At 37.3% G+C, this 24083-nt stretch overlaps 4 protein-coding genes across 9 annotated transcripts; 3 read left to right on the forward strand and 1 right to left on the reverse strand.

Annotated features, from left to right (window-relative positions):
- Positions 1-308: 308 nt before the first annotated feature.
- LOC122831361 (C3a anaphylatoxin chemotactic receptor-like) lies at positions 309-1958 on the forward strand. Its single transcript, XM_044117485.1, has one exon. The coding sequence runs from the start codon at positions 388-390 to the stop codon at positions 1594-1596; it is 1209 nt and encodes a 402-aa protein (XP_043973420.1). The 5' UTR covers positions 309-387; the 3' UTR covers positions 1597-1958.
- A 5379-nt stretch (positions 1959-7337) lies between these two features.
- Positions 7338-9828, forward strand: LOC122831365 (C3a anaphylatoxin chemotactic receptor-like). 2 transcript variants are annotated; one of them, XM_044117489.1, is made up of 2 exons: positions 7338-8279; positions 8445-9828. In XM_044117489.1, exons 1-2 carry the CDS (start codon positions 8270-8272, stop codon positions 9569-9571), a joined length of 1137 nt encoding a protein of 378 aa, XP_043973424.1. In that variant the 5' UTR covers positions 7338-8269; the 3' UTR covers positions 9572-9828. The 2 variants fall into 2 exon arrangements, with proteins under 2 accessions (XP_043973424.1, XP_043973425.1); XM_044117490.1 differs by having other exon boundaries at positions 7338-8175.
- A 4051-nt stretch (positions 9829-13879) lies between these two features.
- Positions 13880-18016, reverse strand: lin37 (lin-37 DREAM MuvB core complex component). 2 transcript variants are annotated; one of them, XM_044117503.1, is made up of 10 exons: positions 17909-18016; positions 17575-17631; positions 17213-17288; positions 17074-17121; positions 16920-16949; positions 16648-16733; positions 16346-16506; positions 15561-15692; positions 15367-15437; positions 13880-14304 (listed from the first exon to the last, which is right to left on the reverse strand). In XM_044117503.1, the coding sequence occupies exons 2-10, from the start codon at positions 17606-17608 to the stop codon at positions 14217-14219; spliced, it is 726 nt and encodes a 241-aa protein (XP_043973438.1). In that variant the 5' UTR covers positions 17609-17631; positions 17909-18016; the 3' UTR covers positions 13880-14216. The 2 variants fall into 2 exon arrangements, with proteins under 2 accessions (XP_043973438.1, XP_043973439.1); XM_044117504.1 differs by having other exon boundaries at positions 17960-17978.
- Positions 18017-18037: 21 nt separating this feature from the next.
- proser3 (proline and serine rich 3) lies at positions 18038-24027 on the forward strand. 4 transcript variants are annotated; one of them, XM_044117463.1, is made up of 13 exons: positions 18038-18119; positions 18511-18622; positions 18941-19203; positions 19826-19974; positions 20098-20159; positions 21059-21144; positions 21224-21357; positions 21491-21729; positions 21814-22331; positions 22968-23112; positions 23395-23554; positions 23684-23765; positions 23917-24027. In XM_044117463.1, exons 3-13 carry the CDS (start codon positions 19124-19126, stop codon positions 23966-23968), a joined length of 1707 nt encoding a protein of 568 aa, XP_043973398.1. In that variant the 5' UTR covers positions 18038-18119; positions 18511-18622; positions 18941-19123; the 3' UTR covers positions 23969-24027. The 4 variants fall into 4 exon arrangements, with proteins under 4 accessions (XP_043973398.1, XP_043973395.1, XP_043973396.1 ...); XM_044117460.1 differs by lacking the exon at positions 18038-18119 and adding an exon at positions 18132-18439; XM_044117461.1 differs by lacking the exon at positions 18038-18119 and adding an exon at positions 18132-18439 and having other exon boundaries at positions 21820-22331.
- Positions 24028-24083: the final 56 nt, after the last annotated feature.

The raw sequence follows: 24083 nt of genomic DNA on the forward strand, positions 1-24083 counted from the left end.
AATTTTAAAGCTCATTCTTAGTTTAAACAGAAAAGTGTATGATTGTTAAATGTAAGAGCACAGATTATAGATCTTGACTGATATGTTTGTGTTGTAGAATGTAAATCTAATTTCTAAAGACTGTTGCAAAAAATAAATAGGTAATTTTTTTTACACACTTTGAGTTCTTCTAGAATTATGTATTTTTTTCCATTTTAATGTAATAGCTTTTTGTTGAGTGAGCTAAAGTTTTTAGGTCAAGTCAGCTCACTGTGGCTTTGTTCTGTACAGCTGGCTTTCATTGTAACTTCATAGATGCAGAAAAAAGATATTTATTAATGTTTAACCAACCGACTCACAAATTCACCCCTAGCTAAAAATCCAAAAAATGAATAAAATTTTACATGTATGCAGCAAATAACACATTTTAATTCTGAGAACTTTGCTGTGGATATGTCTGCTGATTCAGTAACTTTTTGCTTTTTGTCTAAGATTGCAGCTGCAATGAGAAACATGATAAGATTTTGTGAATGCATCAATGCGTGTGAGGGAAGCGCATGCAAATGTTCTCTCTGTGCATTCTGCAGACTCTCTAATAGGTGTTTCCATTTCTCTTCATCAGATAACACAACCACAGATCGTTCATCTGGACTGGAATCAGCTCTCAAACACATTCACACATTCTCTCTGGTCGTCTACTGTGTGATTATTATGGTTGGGACAGTGGGAAATGGTCTGGTCATCTATGTGACCGGCTTCAAGATGAAGAAAACTGTCAACTCTGTGTGGTTTTTCAACTTGGCTCTGGCTGACTTCCTTTTCACAGCGTTCCTGGTGTTTACAGCAGTTTCTCTCTCTCAGCAGCACCACTGGCCTTTTGGACAGTCTATGTGCAAACTCAACAACTTTGTGAGCTTGGTCAACATGTTTGCTAGCGTCTTTTTTCTGATGGCCATAAATCTGGATAGATGCCTGACCACATGGGTGGTGGTGTGGGCACAAAACGAGCGCACCGTCCTTAAGGCTCAAATCATCAGTGCTGTAATCTGGTTGGCTGCAGGGATCTGTAGCACACCTTATGCTTGCTTTCGCATTGTGATCTACCAGGACAATGGCACCCAGTGCGTTTACAATTCTACCATGCAACAAAGACGGACTCTGTACACTTTCCGCTTTGTTGTGGGCTTCCTCATCCCATTCTTAGCAATATTTCTCTCTTATCTGGCAATAGGAATACGTTCCAAGCGTCTGCAAAATGTGAGGAAACACTTATCTCACCGTGTAATTGTTTTCATCATTGTTGCATTCTTCATCTGCTGGTTGCCATTTCATGTTATGAGTTTTATAGAATTAGCTTCCAGCAATAAACAGGAGCTTTTGAAGATTGTTAAGATTGGAGGTCCTTTGACTCTGAGTCTAGCTTTCATGAACAGCTGCCTGAACCCCATCCTCTACGTTTTCATCCGAGATGACTTCCAAAATCAGCTTCATCAGTCTGTGTGCTTTGTTGTAGAGAATGCCCTGGCGGAGGATCTTTCGGCATCTGCATCTTCTCGTTTCTTGTCACCACAGTTGTTACGGGCTGATAGAAAATCAAAGTCCTCTGTTCCTGTCTAGGAGAAATATGTAGGAATATTACTAGAGATCTAGAATGTATTGCAATGTATGTATAGAGAAAACATGCATGTGATTTTTTTTTTGCGTCATTTAGTTTTTGATGTTTTTTCAACTGTCGGTGACTTTATTGTGTGTGATTTCCTTAAATGTTAAGTCTTCAAAGAATATATTGGTAACATGTTGCGATTTATAGTCTAAGTTGACAATCTGCACACCACATTAGCTTAGACTATTTAAAGTAAAAATTTGAAGACTCTCTCTATGGATCTGTATGCTAAACTGCCTAAAATGTTTCATATTTTAGGATGCTGCATGGTATAGCAGCAGAGATGGTTCCTTTTATACAGAGAATATCACTATAAACCCAGACTCAAAAATATTGAATTCATAATATTTGTATTTGCCCAATTTGTGAGTATGCAAATTTTGATTAAACTGAGCTCTTTCCTATCCCTTTTGATTTTAAATGTATTTTAATACCTATTGCAAACACCTGCTTGGTCTGCAGACTTACATTCCTAACATAGTGGTGACCAACAGAGCATCTCTGCCTGGTAGTCATGAAGTACTTTAAGAAAGTGGTCATGGCTTTCATCGTGGACTGCAATGACGTCACTGTGGATCCACATCAATATGTGTGCAGGAAAAACCGACCCATAGCAGACGCTCTTATCTTCAGTGGTTAATACAGAATTCGCCCATTTAGAAAGCAAGGACTATTATGCTCGTCTGCTCTTTGTGGATTTCACATCAACATTTAACACACCTATCCAACGGACTCTAATTCAAAACTTAATTCACCTGGACTGAGTTGCACCCTTTGCAACTGGGTTCTGAATTTTTTTACATATCTCTTCCTTCCCTGTCACTCTCAGCACCGGTTAATGTTCCGAGCCCCTTCTGTTCATATATGGGACTGCTCAGCAAAACAACTCCGTTGCCTGATTGTGACGTTTGCAGGTGACACATCTGTAGATAGTCTAACAACTGGCTGGATGAGGAGCACATGGAGGGATGATGCAAATAAATAAAATCAATAAATAAAAATCAAGGTGAAGAAGATAAAGGAGATGATGCTACACTGCCGGAGGGACAGCAGTGGATGTGGTCTTTAAGCTACGCATACCTGGGTGTACACATCACTGATGTTCTCACCTGGAGCACAAACATCTCCTGCCTGATTTGAAAAGCACACTAGTGTCTCTACATCTTTGGGACGCGTCTGACACCAGAGTTCAGTCCTGATATCATTCTACAGATGTGGAGTTGAGAGTGTCCTCTATCTATGCAGAATGTCCTCTACGGTGCCACATCACCACGTGGCACCACAGCTGTTCTGCAGCAGAGATGGCACAGAACAGCAAAAGTGGTGAAAGCTGTACAGAGGAGACTGGGTTGCAGCCTCTTCACCATTAAGTACATAAAGATCTCCAGATACAAGAAACAGACCTCCTGCATCATGAAAGACTTAACTCACCCTGTGCCTTCCAATGTTTTCCCTCTTCCCTCCGTGCAGAAGGTTGCACAGCAAATAGCAGGACCACAAGACTGAGGGATGTTGGTCCCCTGTAGCTCCTCCTGCCTCCATATCATATCTTTGACATTTTTGCAAAATTTGCAGTGTTTTGCACAACTCTGGAAATTGCACAACACTAGTTTTATTTACTTCTGTGGAACTTCTGTTCTACTTCTGTTGCGTCATTTTGTGCAGGAAACTGTTATACATTCACCACTTTCAGGCAAGTTGGATGAAGGGTTATGACAAGGACACAACGATTGAGACAGACGGAGTGAATGACCAAAAGTAAAATGTTCTGGGAACTGATTATCATGCCTGTTAAAATGCTTAATCTCCATTTTGATAAAGTTTCTCGCTGGTGAGCATCACAATCTTTAAAGGTTGTATTAACACCCTGACACATAATTTCTTAGTTTCTAGTTTTTGGGGCATTGATGCATTAGGCTCTTTATTGTTGTATACGGCATTAATGCCATTCTGTTCAGAGGAAACAAGGCAAAAAAGAAATGCCTGGCTACTTGCAAAAGTATTCATCATCCATAAAGTTTTTTTCAAATCTTTTCATGTTACAATCACAATGTTCAACATATTTCATTGGGATTTTTTTTGATGAACCAAAGCCCCGTAGTGCATATTTTTGCAACTATCCATCCATCCATCCATCCATCCATCCATCCATCCATCCATCCATCCATCCATTTTCTATACACCCTTCATCCCTAATGGGGTCGGGAGGGTTGCTGGTGTCTATCCCCAGCTAACGTTCCGGGCGAGAGGCGGGGTTCACCCTGGACAGGTCACCAGTCTGTCGCAGGGCAACACAGAGACATACAGGACAAACAACCATTCACACACACACTCACACCTAGGGAGAATTTAGAGAGCCCAATTAACCTGACAGTCATGTTTTTGGACTGTGGGAGGAAGCTGGAGAACCCGGAGAGAACCCACCATGCACAGGGAGAACATGCAAACTCCATGCAGAAAGACCCCGGGCTGGGAATCGAACCCAGGACCTTCTTGCTGCACGGCAACAGCTCTACCAACTGTGCCACTATGCAGCCCTATTTTTGCAACTACTGGGTTAATTTTTACAAATAAAAATCATACTCTGGTATGTCAAGACTTTGTAGAGGCAGATTTTGTTCCAAGTACATTTGTTCCAAATGTACTTGGAATGGACATTTACATAGCATTATGCATTATAGCTTAAAACGTAACACAGAAGAAACTGCCCCTCTTTTGATGTAGTTGGAATTTGAGAGATGGTTGTCAGGCACATTTTTTGCTTTGTCGTTTAAAGAGGGTTTTGCCCTGCAAAACTGAAACCATAAAGTTCTCTTACCACCCTAAGCCTCACACATAACTGCCATCAAGTTGTTTTTTTTTTGCTGTTGTTTTGTTTCTTTGAGAAAACAAACATTGGAGTGGATTAATCTATTTCAATTTGTGTAACTATTTCAACAACTACGGTGTCAAATCTCTGCAGGACACTCTCCAAACATTCAATAATGCATTTTTAAAATTGTCAATAATAATCTATGTGACCTCACGCAACATCTATTGTAATCAATGTTATATTAACGCCAAAAAATACAAATAAGATTACAATTTACTGTTTTCTATTTACATTTAACATGAACATCAGTGATTCAAACTGTTGTCACTAGTTGATAACCAGATAAGCAAAGTGACACTCACTGGTGAATGTTTTGCAGGCATACTTTGTTCCTGTAAAAACACCACACAAGTTTGATTGTTATCTATTTCCTGCATATAAACTAGCTTCACTCACAAGATACCACATTTACAGAATACCACATTTATTTGTCTATATGTGAGGTTTGAAGCAAAAATACAAACTTTATCAATTTGATGCATAGACACCTGTTGTGTGCGACAGACTGGCGACCTGACCAGGGTGACCCCGCCTCTCAACGTTAGCTGGAGATAGGCACCAGCACCCCTCCCAACCCAACTAGGGAAAAGGGTGTTAGAAAATGGATGGATGGAAGGACATCTGTTGTGGCATGTAAAATACTTTCAGGTGTTGCTGCAAAATGTTTCCTGATTCATGTTTTTGATTATTTTTTTGAGTTGGAGCAGTGGAACGTAATGTGGTGAGGGCATGTGATGTGAATGATAACACAGAAAACTCAGAGTAGATGTATGAATTACACAATTGTAGGGCTTTGTGCTAAGTTGTTCTTCAAGAGGTAGGGTGCTTTTGTGGCTTTCTGCACTGCAGCTCTACTCTATTGTAAGTATTTGTAGGCAAACAATTGCAGAAATCCGATGCGGGGAAAAATGTGGCTTTAACACTTATTGTTTTACAATCTGCATCTCAAAAGGAGTGGAAGCCATAACATAGGGAAGGACAGTAATACCTGTAGATTGTATTTAATCACTGGGCCTCAGGAGGTAGAATGCATGCTGCTCAGACCCAGGAGAGGAGATACAAGAAGACCTCAAATTGAGACCATGCAGAGTCTAGAGTTCCTACACATCATGTAAAAGTCATAACTTTCTGCAAGGTTTTTTTTTTTTGTTTTGTTTTTTTACATAAACTTATAAGATGCCCTCATGAATATATGGAGCAAATTTCTACAGTGGAGTGTTCTTTAAATGTGAAATATGCAACAAAGAGAGAGAGAGAAAAGGAAATAAAGAAAGAACAAACAGAGCAGTGGAGTAGTCACAATACTAGAATTAGGAGAAAAATGTATTGTTCAGCATTTAGAATAAGGGAACTTGTACTAGAGAGCTAAAGTATGAGCTCCCACTGTATATTTAAGCTAAATCATTTTAATTTCTTAGAAACCTTATAATACAAAAGAAACTTCACTGAAGAGGTTTGCCAAATTTGTGGCATCTGAATTACAAAACCCTCAGATATTTGAGAGCATACAGAACAGTAGATGCTAAGGTTTTAAATATTTGACATGATGTACTAAACTCAGAAAAAAAAAATTTCCATAGTCAAATAATCCTATTCATTAAAGCCTCTCACAGCTGTCATTTGCATTCTATTTTGATTTCCACCTATGCAAAGAAGTCTAGCTGCACTTATTTGACAGTATGGTTGAAGGGAGCTTGGGAGGGCAAAATGTAATATCAATTGTGAGTTGCTTCAGATGACATAGTTTGCCACCTCTGCCACCTGATATGCAGGAGAAACAATTTAGAAATAGTCAAAAACCTACTGTGTATATATATATAAGTTTCCACAGTTTATATTTTCATCTCATTTCCATAGCTGATTACCTGGTGCAGACACATTGCACATACAGAATGAAAAACATCCCTCCAATAGAAGCATCACAGCAAATGTTATAGTTGCAAGAATGTGAACTTGCAGTCTTGCTCCTGACTAAAAAGTTTATGTAAAAAGGAAAATGGCTACAAATACAAATCATATAGGTGAATCGATATTTATTTTAGTTTTAAGTTAGATTTACGTTTTTTTTTCACACTGTTGTCTGCCCAGGAGTTAGAAATAATGTACAGGCCTAAAATAGCTCCTTAGCTCGTTCATTAGCTTTGTTAGGTAACGATTTATCATTACTATTAAAAACCTTATCAGGAACAAGTTTACTTTAAGAGTGATTTCTTAGATATCATTTTAAAAGATAACAGTTATTATGGAAAGTATGAAATTTCTCCTCCTGTTTTGAAAGTAAATGTTTATGTTTTTCTTATTTATTATCTAAGTAACCGTTGGATAACTTATCTAAAGAATCATGATGTACGTTTGGTTGACTTGTTATGTCTAAATGCAAGAATCAAAATAATTGGGTGTGACTATGTTTTTGTCTATAATTTTTTATTGTTAAGATTACCAACACCTTTTGTTCCTGATAAAAAGTGAAGTTTCTGTGTGGTGTGAATTTGTATTAATCCCAACTTTATAAATATTGCAGAGCCACGTTTTGATACAATTACAGTTGTAAGTCTAGCAGATCATAGGTCTACCAGATTTGGACATCTTGGTGTTCTTATTGGTTAAGATTCAAAAGCCCCCTCTTATTATTGTCCAATCACATTTAGCTGTTGTCTTGCGTAATTTCCGGAGATGATAGAGCATGATTACAATGGTTTTTTGTCATCTAACTTAGTCACTTATTCTTATAGTTATATCAACGCAAAAATAATTAAGTAGTTTTGTTACAGTTGATAATTAAGTAAATGAACATGAAATGAAACTTTATTCAATCATGTAAATAAAAAAAACATGAATCTCTTATGTAGGATTAACTTATTTTATTTTTGGGTCTTTTATCACCTGTTGCAAATCCGATTTTAAAATTAAGTCCCAGTTTTTTATTCACTCCAGTGATTTTATTCACTAATAAAATCTCCACGTAAACATATTATTTGTATTTCTATATAAACTCTTCCAGCGAGTGCTTTTTGAACACTGAAGCACAGCGCGAGTGTACTGAGCACAAGCAAAACCTTAAATACCATAGGAGACTGTGAAACACTCATACATAAATATTAAATTGCTGCCTACAGACACTGCTAAGTGTGTAATTTGTAATTTGTTTTCTGTGTCTCTACCAGGTTTGCACATCTTAAATTTTGGTCCATTCTCCTCTACAAAACTAGATTTTGCTTTGATCAGATCAACTCAATTTTTATTAGTTTAGCGCATTTAAGCAATGAGGCAATTCAAAGTGGTTTACAGGATTAAAAGCATAATGTTGTACAGAAACATAAAACCTTACAGTAGAGTAGCAAAATAAAGATAAGTATATTCATCAAAAGTAAAACTTTGCCCCAGTCTCAAGTCCTTTGCACCCACTAGCAGGTTCCTAGAAGTTACTCCCCTGCATTCAGCTCCATCTAGCAAAACTGCTTAAGATAAGTTCTGCACACAGGCCAAAAAGTTACTTTTGACTATTGCACTTTTTCCCTTCGTGTGTTTGCTTATGGCAAAAATGTCACTTCCTAATGTGTTGTTTAATTTTCCCATCTGCAGCTAAATGTTGATTTGCACCCAAAAGTGTAACTGTGAGTTTATCCACACCCATTGGCATTCTCATTGGCAGGTTTATGAGGTGAGAAGGAGGAGTAATCACATAGAGAACAAATATAGGTAAGGTTAGACAGAGATAGTCAAAGTGAGGGGAGACTCTTACAACCAAAAGCAAAATGGCAAATGGTGAGTTGCTTTGAACATGCAAATTGATCATTTTAATTGATAGTAGAATTGTATTCTGTACCTCATGTGAAATCTGCATAAAGGATATGCATGTGGAGATGCAAGTCTATTTATCTTAAAACATGTCTTAGTGAATGTTTAATACAATATTTATATTTTTGTTAGGTAATGGAAATTCATCTGTAAGTCATCCAACAGGATTGGAAATGGCAGCAAAGCACATACAGACATTCTCACTGGTCATCTACTGTGTGATTATAGTGGTTGGGACAGTGGGTAATGGTCTGGTCATCTATGTGACCGGCTTCAAGATGAGGAAAACTGTCAACTCTGTGTGGTTTCTCAACTTGGCTCTGGCCGATTTCCTCTTCACAGCGTTCCTGGTGTTTACAGCAGTTTCTCTCTCTCAGCAGCACCACTGGCCTTTTGGACAGTCTATGTGCAAACTCAACAACTTTGTGAGCTTGGTCAACATGTTTGCCAGCGTCTTTTTTCTGACAGCTATAAGTCTGGATCGTTGCTTGTCCATCTGGGTGGTGGTGTGGGCACAAAACAAGCGCACCGTTGACAAAGCTCAAGTGATAAGTGCTCTAATCTGGTTGGCTGCAGGCATCTGTAGCACACCCTATGCATATTTTCGTACTGTGGAAGACATTCAGAATCAGACATACTGCAAGTATCCTTCAACTATGACAGAAAACAAACAATGGACATTGTATATATTCCGCTTTGTTATGGGCTTTCTCTTCCCGTTCTTGGCAATATTTTTCTCATATGTGGCCATAGGGATCCGTGCCAGGCGTCTGCAGAGAATGAGGAAACAAAGATGTCACCGGATCATTTTCTCAGTCATTTTTGCATTCTTTACCTGCTGGTTGCCTTTTCATGTTTTGAGTTTCATACAATTAAAATTCCATAATTACTCAGATGTACAGAACATTGTTCTTGTTGCAGGTCCTCTAACTGTAAGTCTTGCCTTCATGAACAGCTGCTTGAACCCCATCCTCTATGTTTTCATGTGCGATGAGTTCCAGAAGACGCTCAAGCAGTCCATTTGGTTGGTTCTAGAAAATGCCCTTGCAGAGGACCACGTATCATTTGTTACGTTGTCTCGTTCATTGTCAAGGACTCCCAGAAAGTCTGATTCTACCGCCCCTGCTGAGGGGAAAGAAACTGAGACATCGATGATCTTAACAAAACCAAAAAAAGAGATCTGTACAAAGAAGTCCATGAACACGGAGGAAAACAGCCACAAACTGATTGAGATGGTGGACTTTAATAAAGGGCACTGACGTGATCTGAGCAAAGCTTATTTGTAGAGTAGTGTGAACACGTGCAAAAAAATTCAAAGAATATTTTTGACGTCTGCTTGTTTTTCATCATTTATCACTTATCATCAACAGGTGTTTTTGTACGTGGTTATCGAGACATCCTGACATGTACAACAGAACGCCTGATAAAATCACACAGAACCCTCTCCCTTCCACATTCAATCAGCAAATGTAACTGAAAGCCTGTGTAGGTGTCCTGCAGAAGTATATTGTACATGCCAAGTTTATGGTTTAATGAACCTGTATGTTTAGAAATGCTCGCATCTCTATGTTGGTCTACTTCATTGATGACATCATCAAAAGAGTTAAAAAATATTAATGACTGTTTTAGCAATTATTAAAAATATGATTGTAAAACAATCCTGGCACATGTTCAGTCCTGATTTCTTATCTTACAGGATATAACAAGAACCTGAGACAGAGTGTTTTGGTTTGAAACGAACAAAGCAGCAGGAATAACAGAAACCTCTATACACTTCTGTGTGGTTTTTTGCTCGCATTCACCTTATCTGAATCGCAACATTGTACTGCAGCTCTTCCTTGCAGCCATTACATTCTATTGTGTTAAAAATAATAAAAAAATAAAAAGCAACAGCTCAATGTTTTTCGAATATAAGGAATGCTTTCTTTACAAAGTTCATGCTTCTTACTACAACCACAGTTCATACATAAGGCTTGTCAAGAGGGAATTAAAATAATGGTGGTGTGTGAAAATGTTTAGTTTCATATTCTAGAATACAGTAGAAGTAGTATCAGTATAAAAATACAAATAGTGCATTGATTTTCTCAACCAATGGTTCGCAAACCTGGTCATTAAGTATCCCTGCTCTTCATGTTTTAGATGCATTACTGTTCTAGCACATCTGATTCAAATGATTGCACAACCTCTTCTGCAGCCACCAAGTCATCCATTCATTTAAGCCAGGTGTTTGGAAGCAAGGAGACACCTACACATGGAGGACAGGGGTTCTTGAGGACCCGGTTTGGGAACCACTGTTCTAAACCGTAATTAAATAAAACTGTGAAATTAATTTTGGCAATTGTGCTGAAATTGCCAAAGTCTTAAAGTCTGAAAGTCTATGTGATATCATTTCTGGACTGGAAAGGCAAATAAATAATCTAAAACTAAACTAGGGCAAAATAAGATCTGTTTAAACTATAAAACTGCATAATGGAAAACTGCAATTCATCCTATTTCTGTCAGGTTATAGCATGAATTTAACAAATATGTTTACATCATTATAGCTTAACTTCCTATTGTTGCACTGTACTACAGAAAAGTTAGATCAAAGCTATACTTACTCATTGCAAAAAAAGAAAAAAATTAATTCAGCTGCTTTACATCAAAAAGTAAATTTAATAAATCCGTTAATTTATTCCTGATTCTCTTTAAAATTGTCGCATACAGCAAATTAAAACTCGAAATGTGGTTTCTCAGACATAAAATATTACCTGAAGCCAACAAATAGAGAAGGATTTATAGTGAGGACATGCCATGTTAGGGCTAGTGCTGATGTAACATATATTACCTATAATATGGATACTAAAATGGCTAATGGAGCCTAGGCAAAAATTCAGGCTGGGAGACAACACACAGCTGATCCACTTCATCCACTCACCACGCCCCCGCCGCAGCCAATCAGGATGGGTGCGCCGCACCGCTCCAGCCAATCGTCGTTCACGGAACCCTTCAAAAGGACAACCTACCTTGGATCTTCCTGCTCTCCAGCCGCGCTTTGACCCGCCTCCACCCCATCTCCACCCTCATCCTGACGATCACCTTTCCGGCTCTCTCTCTGCGATCACCTGCCCTTGGTGATCCTCAGCTCACTAGTCTTTTGCTGGTTCGAGCGCCAAAGAATTGTATCATTAAACCTTCTAACTGCTATTTTTCTCTGTGTGAGTCTATCCAGATTGAAATTATGAGTAAGTTAATAATGAAAACAAATCAGAAAAATTCCTGGTTCGACTGCTGGAGGGAGTACGAGGTAGTTCGACTCTTCTTTATGCCCACAACTTCACAGAGCTCTTCAATGAGCTTGGACTCAAAATCTGTACCCTGGTCTGAGTGTATATGCTCTGGAATCCCATAATAAAGCATGAATTAATTCCAGAGGCACTTTGTTACAGCCAATTCAAAAGGTTATGTATGAAGTAAAGCCCAGACAAATATGAGATACATAAGAGTTAATAATGCAGATGAGCAGAAGGTCCCTCTAATCACCTCAGCTTCCTTAAGACAGTGGTGTCCAATTTTTTTTGCAACAAGGGCCAATATTGTCAAGTTGACAAAGCATATCTTTTGCATTTTTACAAACTCAACAATAAAATGACTACTATGACTATAAAATGACGTTATAATGGAATAAAGACATTGGATTTTTGTAGAAATCCAATTTCCAATTTAGAATGGTAAATCATTATAGATCTTGCAGGTCCAAAAATGAACTACAATGTCCTAATTGGTGATGGTTTTCTGTAATCTTTTTTGATTTTTCTCTGAGTATTGTTAGCACTCAGAAGAGATATGAGTCACTCTTTCTTCACAAACTAAATATATAGTTTCTATACTAAATATTTAGTAAAAGAGTATACCCAAATCTGATTTTGAGTAAAAGCCTCTGGACATTTGTGGTCCTTTTTACAATGAAATTGAATTAACAGCACTAGCATTGGATGATAAATGATGAGTTGTTTGTTTTGTTTTTTTCAGAGGATTTAATTTTTATGCTGCCACAGCAAAAATGTCTGTTTTTTAAAGTACATATCTATATCAACTCCTTATGTGCTAAACTACAATACAAAGCATTTCTGTATCGTAGTCAAGGACCACAGAAAACCACTCAATTGCGTTATTCATGACAACATGAAATCAGCAGCTGCAATGATAAAAAAAAAATATTTTCACAGATATATTTTTAATCCAATCTTTAGTACTGATTCTGTCCTCTAAAAGCAAAACTATTCTCAGTTTTTTATTTCTCGTGAATAAGAATACGCCAAGCATAAAAAAGAATATCTGTGATTTTTTTGGACATTTTTTGTTGGTATTGCTCATGTAAAGGAAACCACACGAGATCTCAGCTCGTTTCTGAAAGCTTTTTCTCGACTTGAAGGAATTAGCAATGTGAAGGAATAAACCCTGCATGTATGTCAAGCAGGAAATTATTCAGAATTGCTCAAAGTTGCATCCTCCAAAATGTAAAATTTCATATACCGGTAATTCACATTAACTTGTAAAGTTAAGTTTGTCCACACATGCTTAGTAACAGAGTTATAACAATAATGGGCTGCTTTTTACAATCCCATGATTCAGATTTAGGCATAATAAAAAGAATACTGATCCAAAAACTGTTGAACAACTTTTGTGAGCATATTTATAAGAATGTTTCTCACGTGTTCAACAGCATGTTATCTTACAACACACCACAGTGGTTTATGCTAGACTTCCTGTTTGTAAGGTTAGATCGTGCGATCTGAAACATGAGCAGTAGGGTAAAATACTGCAACTGGTTGTGTAAATGGGACCTGCATGTATCTAGTATAAGGTTGAACATGAACATAATGAACTGAAACTCTGGAATTTGAATTGGATACAAGTACTGAAACAAACTGACTTAATGAGTCTGTTCTCTGTAACAAGTGAACAGCCAACTTTTGAAAAAAAGACATAACTATATCTTTCTGCTGTATATTGGGCAGAAAAATACATTTAAACCACTGGAACAAGACAAAGTCAATTACACAATGACCGCAGCTACCAAATGAAGTTGAACTTTGCATCTGTGCTGTTACACTTATTGTAATTCTACCATTATAGCAGTAAAACTAACAATTATGTGAGAACTACACAGTAGGCCAATGAGACAAAGGTTCAGTATGTTAACTTCAGTCTGAAGTGAAATGACACTTCAGAGAAACGCTGCAGTAATTTGTTGCTGCAGTAACCAGACGTTTTTAATAATTCCAAGAAATGTATGTTTTCTGTTACCTGTTACCTTATCAGGTCTGTTGCATTGGAGATAAAAAATGAGAACACTCAATTTCTGGGGCTTCCCCACTTGCAGAATAATGAAACCGAGCTCTTATAATTAGTCATGATAAAGAAAAAGAAAAATCAAACATGTTCCAAGAAAAAAAATAAAAATCAATATGGATAACTTCTGTGTGCTTAGAAAAAAACCAACCATTTCAGCTCTAACTTTTTTGTTACAAAGATTTATCTAATAGACAAAAATAGTAAACAAACAAAAACCACAAACACAGGAATACATTACAGTAGACTTTAATCATTTTTGGGTTATATCAAGAACGTACCAGTGTGTGTGTGAGAAAAATACTACCTCAAAAGTCATTTATGTAGACATTTACACAAAATGTACTTGAGTATCAGGTCTGACACTCCAACATACCCCCACACAGGAAATTGCCAAATATCTTTTCTGTAACTTAAGGGACAAAATGTCTGTTAAGGTTCAAAGTTCTGCTATTCTTTTCTACTCATCTATGGTTGTATGCAGGAGTCAGCGAACATCAAATATGAATGCATGGCTCCTTTCCAACTGTGGAGAGTCCATTCTGCTGCAAACAAATACAATGCAGGCAGTCAGTGGTCATAGAGCTCCTTCATTTCCTTCAGAACCTTGATGCTCTCACTGTATCTCATCTGGTTTTTATTGGAGCATTCCTTCCATCTACGGCAAGAAAAAAAAAAAAAACACCTTTTAAATATAAAACTCTTCTAAAAAGTGTTCACACTTGTTTTTGTTGTACTGCAAGCTTGCAGCTATTATTTGCTAGCATTTACACTGTTCTCATTTTATAAAAATTTCACAATTTACCAAAAACAATTGCACCACAACTAGTTACCCAAACACAGATAGACCTTATCACCCCATTTCTTTCCCCTTCTGCTTATTTCAGTTACTGAATAACTGTAGAAAAAAAAAAAAAAAAAAGGAGCACTGCGGAAGTTCTGAAGAATTCCCAAAATTAGATTTTCCCCATGGAGCAACTTTCATCACGTATGATGTGTAGGAATCACAGGAAACTTATTTTGTATAACAGACTCTCATTTGTGAGGAAGTCATTTCTCTAACACAAAAGAAGGTGACACAGCATGACCCAGCAAATACACAGAAATGAAAATACAAGGGAAAAAAATGTCAAAGGACCCAGAACTATTATTATCATTATCATTTTCTGTAGTGTGTTTTTTTCACTTCTCAGGAAGGTAGGTGCAAGTGTTAACCCTGAAATTTTGGAAAAAATCTTTAAAGGCATCATTTAGTTTCCATGGCGCCAGCTGCAGAGCTATTTTGTTGGAGACCTGAGGGCAGCTGGGAGTGTTCAAAGTTTAAAGGCAAACTTAAGCTCTCAAAAGTTTTATATTTTAACTCCCCATAACTTTCTTTGAAATGCTGGCTAATTCTTTCATGGGCAGGTTGTCCACAATTAATTTATTTAATCATATATATATATATATATATATATATATATATATATATATATATGTTTTTGACAATCACCCTTTACCTTCAAAACAGATAGCTTTCCCAATACACAAGTCTTGCTTAATCATAAATTAACCAACAAGTGCTGGTAAAAGCATTCTGAATCAGATTAACTCCAGTCCCAGAAAACACTGAAAGTGAATCTTGGACTATCATGACTGTTTCTGAGCAAGAATAATTTTTTTTCAAAAAACACACAAAAAACAATAATAAAGGGTCTAATACAGCTCATGAAGGACTTACTTCTGTCTTATCTTTTTCCAACGTTCCATATGGTCACTGATGAGAGCTCCTGACACGGGAACCTCTGTGAACTGTGCAAAGAGAGCAACTTTATTCATCATAGATAATATGTAAGTAGAGATTTGCCATTTCCATTTCCCAGTAAAATTGAAAAAGACAAAAATATCATTGAAATAATCACATGATTTTAGAACCTTGGAAATAGTGGGCTTTTCAGTCTGTGGGATCCTGAGATTGATGAGTTCGCCAGATGGGCACACTGGACAGGCAGATGGAGGAGGAAGTCGGTACACATTCTGACCTTTGCCATTCATCATGTCTGTGACCTAAAAAAAACAAATTTTCTAAATTAAAACTAATTTAATAAGTTCTCATGCAAGCTATTCTAATGTAACAATGCAGAGATGGGCTTTACTAAACATGTCACCTCCTAAAAACAACCTTAACTAAACTGCGAATAAAGCCCTGTTCACATGAAAACAGATATTTGGCCCAACTAAAATGTTTAGCTATTTGCTTCCACATATGTGGCAAAAAAATCCTTTGCAAAGTAGAGATTTCCAAAAGTCATGTTTCTAGTATTCACAGGGTTATCTAGACATTATGAAAACTCACTACATAATTGCCCACTTTGAACATGACCACTTTTCTTTTCATTTCTAAAAACTACAAAAACCGTAGGAGTTTTTTGGCATTTTTTCTGCATCTGTCTCCTTTTGTTCCGACTTGGTTTTTATGAAACCTCAAACATAAGATGAAGAAGGTAAAGGGAAACGGTTTCAAAGAAAGTATGGGTTATGACTATTCAAGAAAAACATTTAGCTAACCAATGCTTTAGCAATTGTTTTTTTTTTTAAACAGTCAAAAAAAAACATCAACTGTAATGTAGCCATTGGCTGTCATAAACATCCGTTACTTTTTTGTTAATGCTTGTGTGTGATGAACAAAATAAAAGTGACAAACTTATTAACAGTCCCACCTCCTCTTCTGGTATGCTTTGAGGGGATCTTGGAGAAACTGCGGGTTCCCTAACAGAAGGATTGTTTCTCATCCAGGAACGGCAGATTGGATACAGTGGGGTGGTGGTGTTGAATTGAGCTAAATCAACACTGCGATCAAACAACTTAATAATGTATGCATCTAAATAAAAGGGAGACATATAAAAGGACATAGAAAAAGAGACAAAATTCACAACACAGTAAATAGATAAATTGACCAATAATAAATGAGGTACAATTAATAATCTAACTGTCATTGGATTAATATCTGCATTCAATTTACTCTGTTTGTGTTGATTCGTCTCTGGGATGCCCTCATCCATCTCCTTTCTTTTCTTCCTTCTGTGCTGTGGAAATCTTGCTGAAGGTCTGAAAATGAAGACGAAAACAGCAAAAAACAACTCAATTTAACCATTGGGACCTACGTGTAGGACTGTCCAAAAACATTTAATATTAAATAATAAGCAATAAACGTAATTTATGGATTTGTGATGCTAAAATGTATCTGGACATAAAAGGAGAAACATGTGTATGTTCATCAAAAGACACATTTACCTTTTTCCAGCAGATGATGGAGACAAATCTCTAAAATGAGCAGAAAGGCCATTGGATGACTACAATGCAACAATATTGACACAAAGGTGCAATAATGTGAAGGTAAAAAGATAAGTTTAATAAAGTGAAAGGATAAATCAATACTAGTCCATACTTGCTTAAAGCATCCACTGACAACTTTCCTGGGTCTTCATTTGGTTCTCTGTTTAAAGTGCAGAAAAACGACTGTTAGCATTAAAAGTTTTCACAGTTGTGATAATCAATATATTGATTATAAGCACCATTTTACAAACCTTTCATTTTCACTCTTTTCTACTAAACCCTTTAGCACAGCATCCAACCTCCCGCGAGGACCTGTGCTCTCCAGATCTAAAGAAGCAAAATTATTCATAAAACAGTAATTAACAAATACACTGAGATTTAGAAAGGGGTGGGTTTAAAAAAAAAAATTACGATATTAGCGGAGATGCAAAATAAATGTAAATGTACAATTTTAGTTTTCCCATGTTTTTTACACTTCATGAAAATCAAACATAAATCCTGTTCAAGTAATTTATATACAATAATAATGTAAAATACAAAATATTATTTCCGAAGTACTTTATTTTGTGATTGGTGGCAACTTTATTAGGTTTTATAATTATGAATGTCTTACCTGGCCTTTCTGTTTTTATCTTGACGTGGTGCATTTTGTTCAGTTTACTCCCACAGGCTGCTCAGAAAAACAGACCGAAAACAGCTGTTTTGTACCTCTAACAGAGGTATACGGGGACACTGAGCTAACAACGACCTCTTGTTGATTGCTTGGTAACAGCAACGTTAGCCAGTTAGCTACGGTTAGTTGTTCAGCCAGTTAGCCACTCTTCTTCATTAGCCTACATAAACTGTTAAAGCGACTCCAAAATCTAAATTCTAAATATAGATACTTATACTAAAAATGTGTTGTTCTGGTAGCTCCTAATTAATTACATATTATTACCTATACATACCTTACTTCGTTTATTACTGTTTCGGAGAATAAAAGGTACTAGCTCAACTACCGTTGCTAAGTTAGCTTGTTTTTGACAAGCTCGAAGCTGGCTTTCCTCTTCCGCGCGCTGCCGGTCTCCAATCACCCGATTGGTGCCTGTGTAAACAATGTATCATCTGTGATTGGACAAATCATACGTCAATCAATTTTTACTTGTCATCTATTGGCTGGTGAGTGAACAAACGTAGCAGTAAACATGTCTTGCGCTTCTGTCGACAGACTCAAGAGCTTCTGATATTTTTTTTTTTAAAAGCAGACAGTTTTTAAGTGATGTTTTTTGTTTAAGATTGTATTTGACGTTAAGCTGGTCTTTCACGTGCTGTGTGTAGTTACATAAGGTATTTCGTTTGCTTCTATGGTAACTATTGAGGACAAGGTCAGACCAGCGCTGAAAAATCTGTATTTTTTTTTTTTCCTGACGTTAATTTGTGTTAGTGTTAAGTTAACTGTTAACTAAACTGTGACATCTTGAAGTTGCTATGAAATCCAGGTAAGAAGCAATGTGCACATTTGGACTGTTGTCATTATAAATTACAGTACGTAAAATTTGTTGTATTTTAGCGAACCACTGTTTACGAGGCAGAATCCATTCCCACCTGTATCCACGGTGAAGACGAGGGCACACTACTACCCATCACGCAAGAAGTCGCTGTCAAAAAATGAGAAGAAAATTGTATGTTTAAAAGTTATTAACATATACACAATTAATTTGCAGACTGGACTTGAAAACCCCTCCATCTCATCATTTGCAGCTCATCCTGCATTATTTTAGTGTGCAGAACTTCATCTCTTGCTCGCTCAGTAGGGGTTTAATCTTATGTTGTCATCCGGAAGGCTGCCTTAACCAGATATATTTTTGTCAATTTGGATAATACACCAAATTCGACTGTTGTGTTCTAATAAACATTGAATTAAAATGGAATTTATCTCTAATTTACTTGATCTACTAATACAATGTCTCACGTTTTTGGTCTGTTTTTTTCTTTTACAGACTCTAAGTCCTGTTCGTTTACATCAGACTTCTAACAGTCCACCTCGCTCTCTAAACCGGGAAAGCGAACAGCTGAATGAAAATCATGATTTTCCTGCCAGTGATGGACAGCATGTATTTACCGAGATCTGGCCCTCTACCGAATGTGGATCCTCTCCTGAGGGGAATGCTGACATCCCTGAAATGTTGCCAGACAAACTCTCTACAAAATTAGAGACATCCACAGTTCCATCTGGAGTGAAGGAGGATTCTGTACTCGCAAAGTATGTTTCCTATTGTTTTCCTAATTGCAGTGCCTTGCAGACGTTTTCATAATCCTCAAATTTTTCATGTTATTACCACAAATTTCAGTGTATTTTGTCTGAACTTATGTGCTAGACTTGCACAAGTGAGATCTTAACTGTGAAGTGGGAGAAAAAGAGTTTACAAATTCAAATAAAGAAAGAGTGGCATTTCCTAATTACACAGAAATATGTAAAACCTTGTATTCCTGCAATAACAGCTGGAGGTCTGTTGACATGTTTCTGTAACAGCTTTGTACATATAGTGACAGATTTGTTTCCTTGTTCATCTTTGGAAATTACTCAGTCAAATTGGATGGAGAGTCAGGTCATTGTCTTGAGGAAGGTGAAAGTTCACCTGTTTCAAAATCTTCTACATCCTCTAACAGACTATCTTCCTGACTTGCTCAACATTTAGCACAATCCATCTCACTGTCAATTCAAACCAGAAGCTTCCTCATCTCTGCTGAAGGAGCATCCCCTTCGAGGTTTGTGGTGATAATGTGAGAAAATGTTCAAGGACTATGAATACCTGTCCAACTCACTCTAAGTGTATATGCATATATATTTTTGCTTTGGGAAGTACTAATACATACTTTTACAGATACATAGAACGTTTTCGTCATGGTCAGCCTCAAAGTCGAGCAGAGCGCCGACAGATGATTTCTACTGATGGGGGGGAACAGATCCCGTTTTGGTGGATGACCCATTCATCAGTCCCCAGTTCAAACCCTGGTAAATTACTAGACAAAGGTACACTCCCTGTTTGTGTATTTATGTGGATAAACCATGAACTTGCGAATTTTGCTCTTTCTTTCTCTAACAAACATAATATACGTTTCTTTTCAATGAATGGATGTTCCCCGTTCCTGAAAGATGGCCATGATTCTACCACTGACAGTCTAGATGCGCAGCCTCAACATGACACATTCTTAAATGTGAGTGCATTAATAAGTTTACTCAAATGAAACACTGTGAAACCAGGTTCGCTTAACCATCTGGACAGAAAAAAATAGGTGTACTGCAGATTGCAATTAGAGACAGACTAATCTTTTTTTTTTTTTTTTTTTTTTTCTGACCAACACAGATTTCTGCTTTTCACTGACCTACCAATTCGAATATTGATCTGTTCTGATTTTCCTTTTCTAAAAACCAATCCACATAAGATAATAAAAACATGCTTTAATAGTGTTTGTAGTTTTGAATCTAGCATAAAAGAAAGGAATTAAAATGTCCCTATTCATGAATATTCATGAATAGAATTTTCTTACTAAACAAAACAGTACATCAAGTTGCATGTTGTTTATTATACCTTTAAATACCAAAAATGGGGGGTGTTCTTAGTTTTGGTGCCTTTTCATGAATAATAATAATAAAAAAACAAATTAGCATTTGACTTGCAGGATCACTGATTAGAATCAAGAAAAGGGAAATTTGTCTGCATTTCATCTCTCTCCTGTTGGTCTCTTCTTCAATATTAAATTGAGTGTCCAGATTTGTTGGGAAGCTAGTTGTGCCCTGGAAAATCTCGTCCATTAATATAACTGTAATGGAAATAATTACATGCACACCCTTGTGAGCATGTAAAACCTTGTAAAACCTCTCTTAGTTGTAGATGCTTTAGGTGCTACTATTAATAATTAAATGCACACTTCAGCCTACTGTTGTCAAATGTATAGTTTCTAAAAATGATTTCAAAAAATACCAGGACATTTCTTAGAAAGCCAGATAATTTGCTTCTTGAGATTTATCATTTAGTTTTTTCTTAAAGTGCTGTATTGTATTTGTATTCACTCACTCTGTTGTTTAGGGCTAAACAACTTTCTTTGCTCCCCAGGTTGGCTCTGACTGCTCTCAGGGGGAATATGATGATACAGAATTAATAAACCTTCAAGAAAGAGCAAGCAGACTTCTCCTGAGAGGGTGTGTAGTGCATTAACTAGCATTACCGATAAGTGGTTAGTGTTCATGAGTTAAAATAAAACTGTTATCTTTCTAATAGTGAATGTAGTCAGAGTGATGGGTCCATTCCTGTTAGTTCAGATGGCCTAGGCTGCTCCGATTTCTCCTCTTCTGTCAGTGTGAACGAGCCAGTGCGACAGCCTTTGATTCCCAGTTTGATGAAATCAACTAATGGTGAGGCAAATAACATGAAATACATCTTTGAATGCAGCCATTAATTTCCAGTTTTAGTTGTTTTTGATGCAAGAAACCGTATCCTCTCTTGTGTTTACTCCAAACATTACGGCTGGGCTTTTTGTGTTTACAGCGCCGATCTGTCCAGACCCAGCTGCTGCTGCTGCCTCCTCTCAGAAATATGTCATGCCCACCATGACACCTCCCACTCGACCAGAGGACGATATTTTGTTCCAGTGGCGATTAAGGAGAAAGATGGAGCAGGCTAGAGGGTGGTCCCAGTCCATGAAGCAATCAGGGCTTCATGATTCTGCTTTCAGCTGGCAAGCCCCCAGTTTGTTCCATGCATCAGTCAGTGCAGAAGCTTACAAGGTTGGATTTTAAAAGTGTATATATTTGTTTTATGTCAAACACAAAATAGCATGATTATAATCCTTGTTGTGTAATTTGCGGCAGCAACAGAGCTCCCAGCCTCCTCGCTTCTCAGAAAGCGACGCTCATCCACACATGACCTCTTCCCAAGCAGAAACCACTGAGGCCCACAGACGAGGTGCTCCAGCTCCAAGTCCTACACGCTTCCTTACTGCTGGTGTTCCCTCTTCTTCTGGGATGTCTCAAACCCAGACTCTTTCCCATATTCCCCCTCATATGCACTTACTTTGTGATGTCCTTCCCTGCCCCAACCAGCCAACTCTTGCTAATGATGAGCAAAGCATTTCACAGAAGCTGCCTGAGGCCCAAACCAAAGCTGTCCACAGAGAAACCCAGGTCTCAGAAAGCTTATTGAGAACCAACAGTGACTGGCCTGTCAAAGAACGTTTGCCAGCCTCACGGCATGCATCCACTGGAAACATAAAAGGAGATGGTTGTAGTCAGCAAAAAATACTCCATAAGAACAAGAAGAAGAAACTGGTGACAAAAGAGTCTGACCAGAAGACAGCCCTACCTTCCAGGCAGCAGAGGAAAGCTGTGAGGTGAAATATGAACAACTTATTACAGGTGTAGATCTGTAAACCTGAATATCTTCTAAAAGTAAAATTATTATACTGTAACTCTGCTGTAAAAGTCAAGCTCGTATATATATTAATTAAATTGTTAGATTAATGGCAACAAAAAAACAAAAACACAACTGTTTCTCAAAATGACGATTTGCTGTTTTAAACAGAAATTAATCCCACTGAAAGGAATGTCCATGTTTTCTACATGATATGCCCTCAATACGTTCTCTTTGCTTCAATTGTTTTGGGGTTTTTGTTTTTTTTTTTGCTTGAATTATAAGTTCTTCATAGTCGTAGTTGGTCATTCTCAATTTTTCTTTGCGCTCAATCTTCCATTAATATCCTTGCATACATTCTGTGAATGACAAGCTTGTTTAGCAGTGACATTTTAAAGTATACTGTCCTCATCAATGGACCATTTCTGTTTTCAAAAGTTTCAACATAACAGTCAATATACGTTCCACTTTTTGATTGATTTGCTGAAATTCATCAGCTTTTCACAGATATTCTTAGCAATTAAAGTCCACCTGTATAATGAAATATGAATGCTTTTTTTTTTCCTTTTATTTTTTTAGCTGGTTAACATGTTTACTGTGATTGCTGTTCAATCAGGGACTCTTCAAATCCGAGCAATCCAAAAAACACAACATCAGTAAAAGAGCGGCATCATCATGATGAAGGCAAGGCGGTTCCAAAGGAAAGCTGCAGTGGGGGTCATGGACCACCATCCTCTCCAGTTCACACTGCCTTAGGACAGGCGAGTAAACGTGCATGCTGAGCGTTATTCTGATTCTTACTAAAATACAATCTCAGCTCAAGTTCTGCTTTTACTTGCATGCAATACTTGCCTGTCTTGAAAATGGGTAGATAGGGAGCATATTTACTGGTAGAGCACCTGTATCACTCACCAGTTGATGACAAATTTCCACACTAGTACACATTTTAATAAGTTCAGTGTAAAATAAATCTTGTGGTTTAGTGTACTGACACTACAACTTGCAATCTGAATCCAGTATTGTTCTTGGTGGACTTTTAACAGGTAGTTTCAGAGGTTTTGTTCCCTACGGTGGCTCAGAAGACTCCAGTTTCACCCGTTTCTACTCCTAAAAACATCTCCTCACCTTCAGGGTCCGCGGCTCCTTTACATGTCACACAGAACTCACTGCAGGTCATTTCACAGCTGCTTCAAGAGGCTGAAGGTAATCCTGTGGCTTGATTGCAGTCCAGGCAATAACTAAGAAATATTTATATTCCAATACTGCTTTACAACTCCTGCATATGCTTGTAGCATCAAATTTTTCTTTCTGTACATCTGGTTTTTGTGTCAGATTCTGATGGAAAAGAGTTTGAAGACGACCCTCTGTTGCAAGTCCTCCGCCAACAGAGAAAATGGGTGAAAGATCAGATAAGGTAGATTTAAATAAAGCTATAATTTAATCCATTTGCTTTTTTATGGCCTTAAATGTCTGACCTGATCTTATGTTTGATAGTTTTGGATTTTTATTAGATTCATTCATCAAATTGACTCTGTGAAGATGATGTTTCCTCTTTCTTCTTTCAGAGAGGTGGATGTGAGGCTGAATGAATTCCAGGAGGGACAAGCAGTGGCTTGAACAAATCAGACTGTTTTTTGTAGTTTTATATTGAAATAAAGTTTATTTATATGACAATATTTCAACATACAGTTTGGAATATGTCTATATGCATTCATTACAATCACAATATAGT

The sequence above is a fragment of the Gambusia affinis genome, linkage group LG05 (genome assembly GCF_019740435.1).
Source record: "Gambusia affinis linkage group LG05, SWU_Gaff_1.0, whole genome shotgun sequence".
Lineage (NCBI taxonomy): Eukaryota > Metazoa > Chordata > Actinopteri > Cyprinodontiformes > Poeciliidae > Gambusia > Gambusia affinis.

Bases quoted from the DNA above. Each gene is read 5' to 3' on its own strand.
- LOC122831361 (XM_044117485.1), top strand. From the start codon at position 388: ATGCAGCAAATAACACATTTTAATTCTGAGAACTTTGCTGTGGATATG.
- lin37 (XM_044117503.1), bottom strand. From the start codon at position 17,608: ATGCACCACGTCAAGATAAAAACAGAAAGGCCAG. The intron at 17,289-17,574 runs GTAAGACATTCA...TTGCTTCTTTAG, and splicing joins GATAAAAACAGAAAGGCCAG to ATCTGGAGAGCACAGGTCCT. The intron at 15,438-15,560 runs GTTCTAAAATCA...CTCTTTGCACAG, and splicing joins AAAAGCCCACTATTTCCAAG to TTCACAGAGGTTCCCGTGTC.
- proser3 (XM_044117460.1), top strand. The intron at 20,160-21,058 runs GTGAGTGCATTA...TTTGCTCCCCAG, and splicing joins AACATGACACATTCTTAAAT to GTTGGCTCTGACTGCTCTCA. The intron at 23,113-23,394 runs GCGAGTAAACGT...GACTTTTAACAG, and splicing joins TTCACACTGCCTTAGGACAG to GTAGTTTCAGAGGTTTTGTT.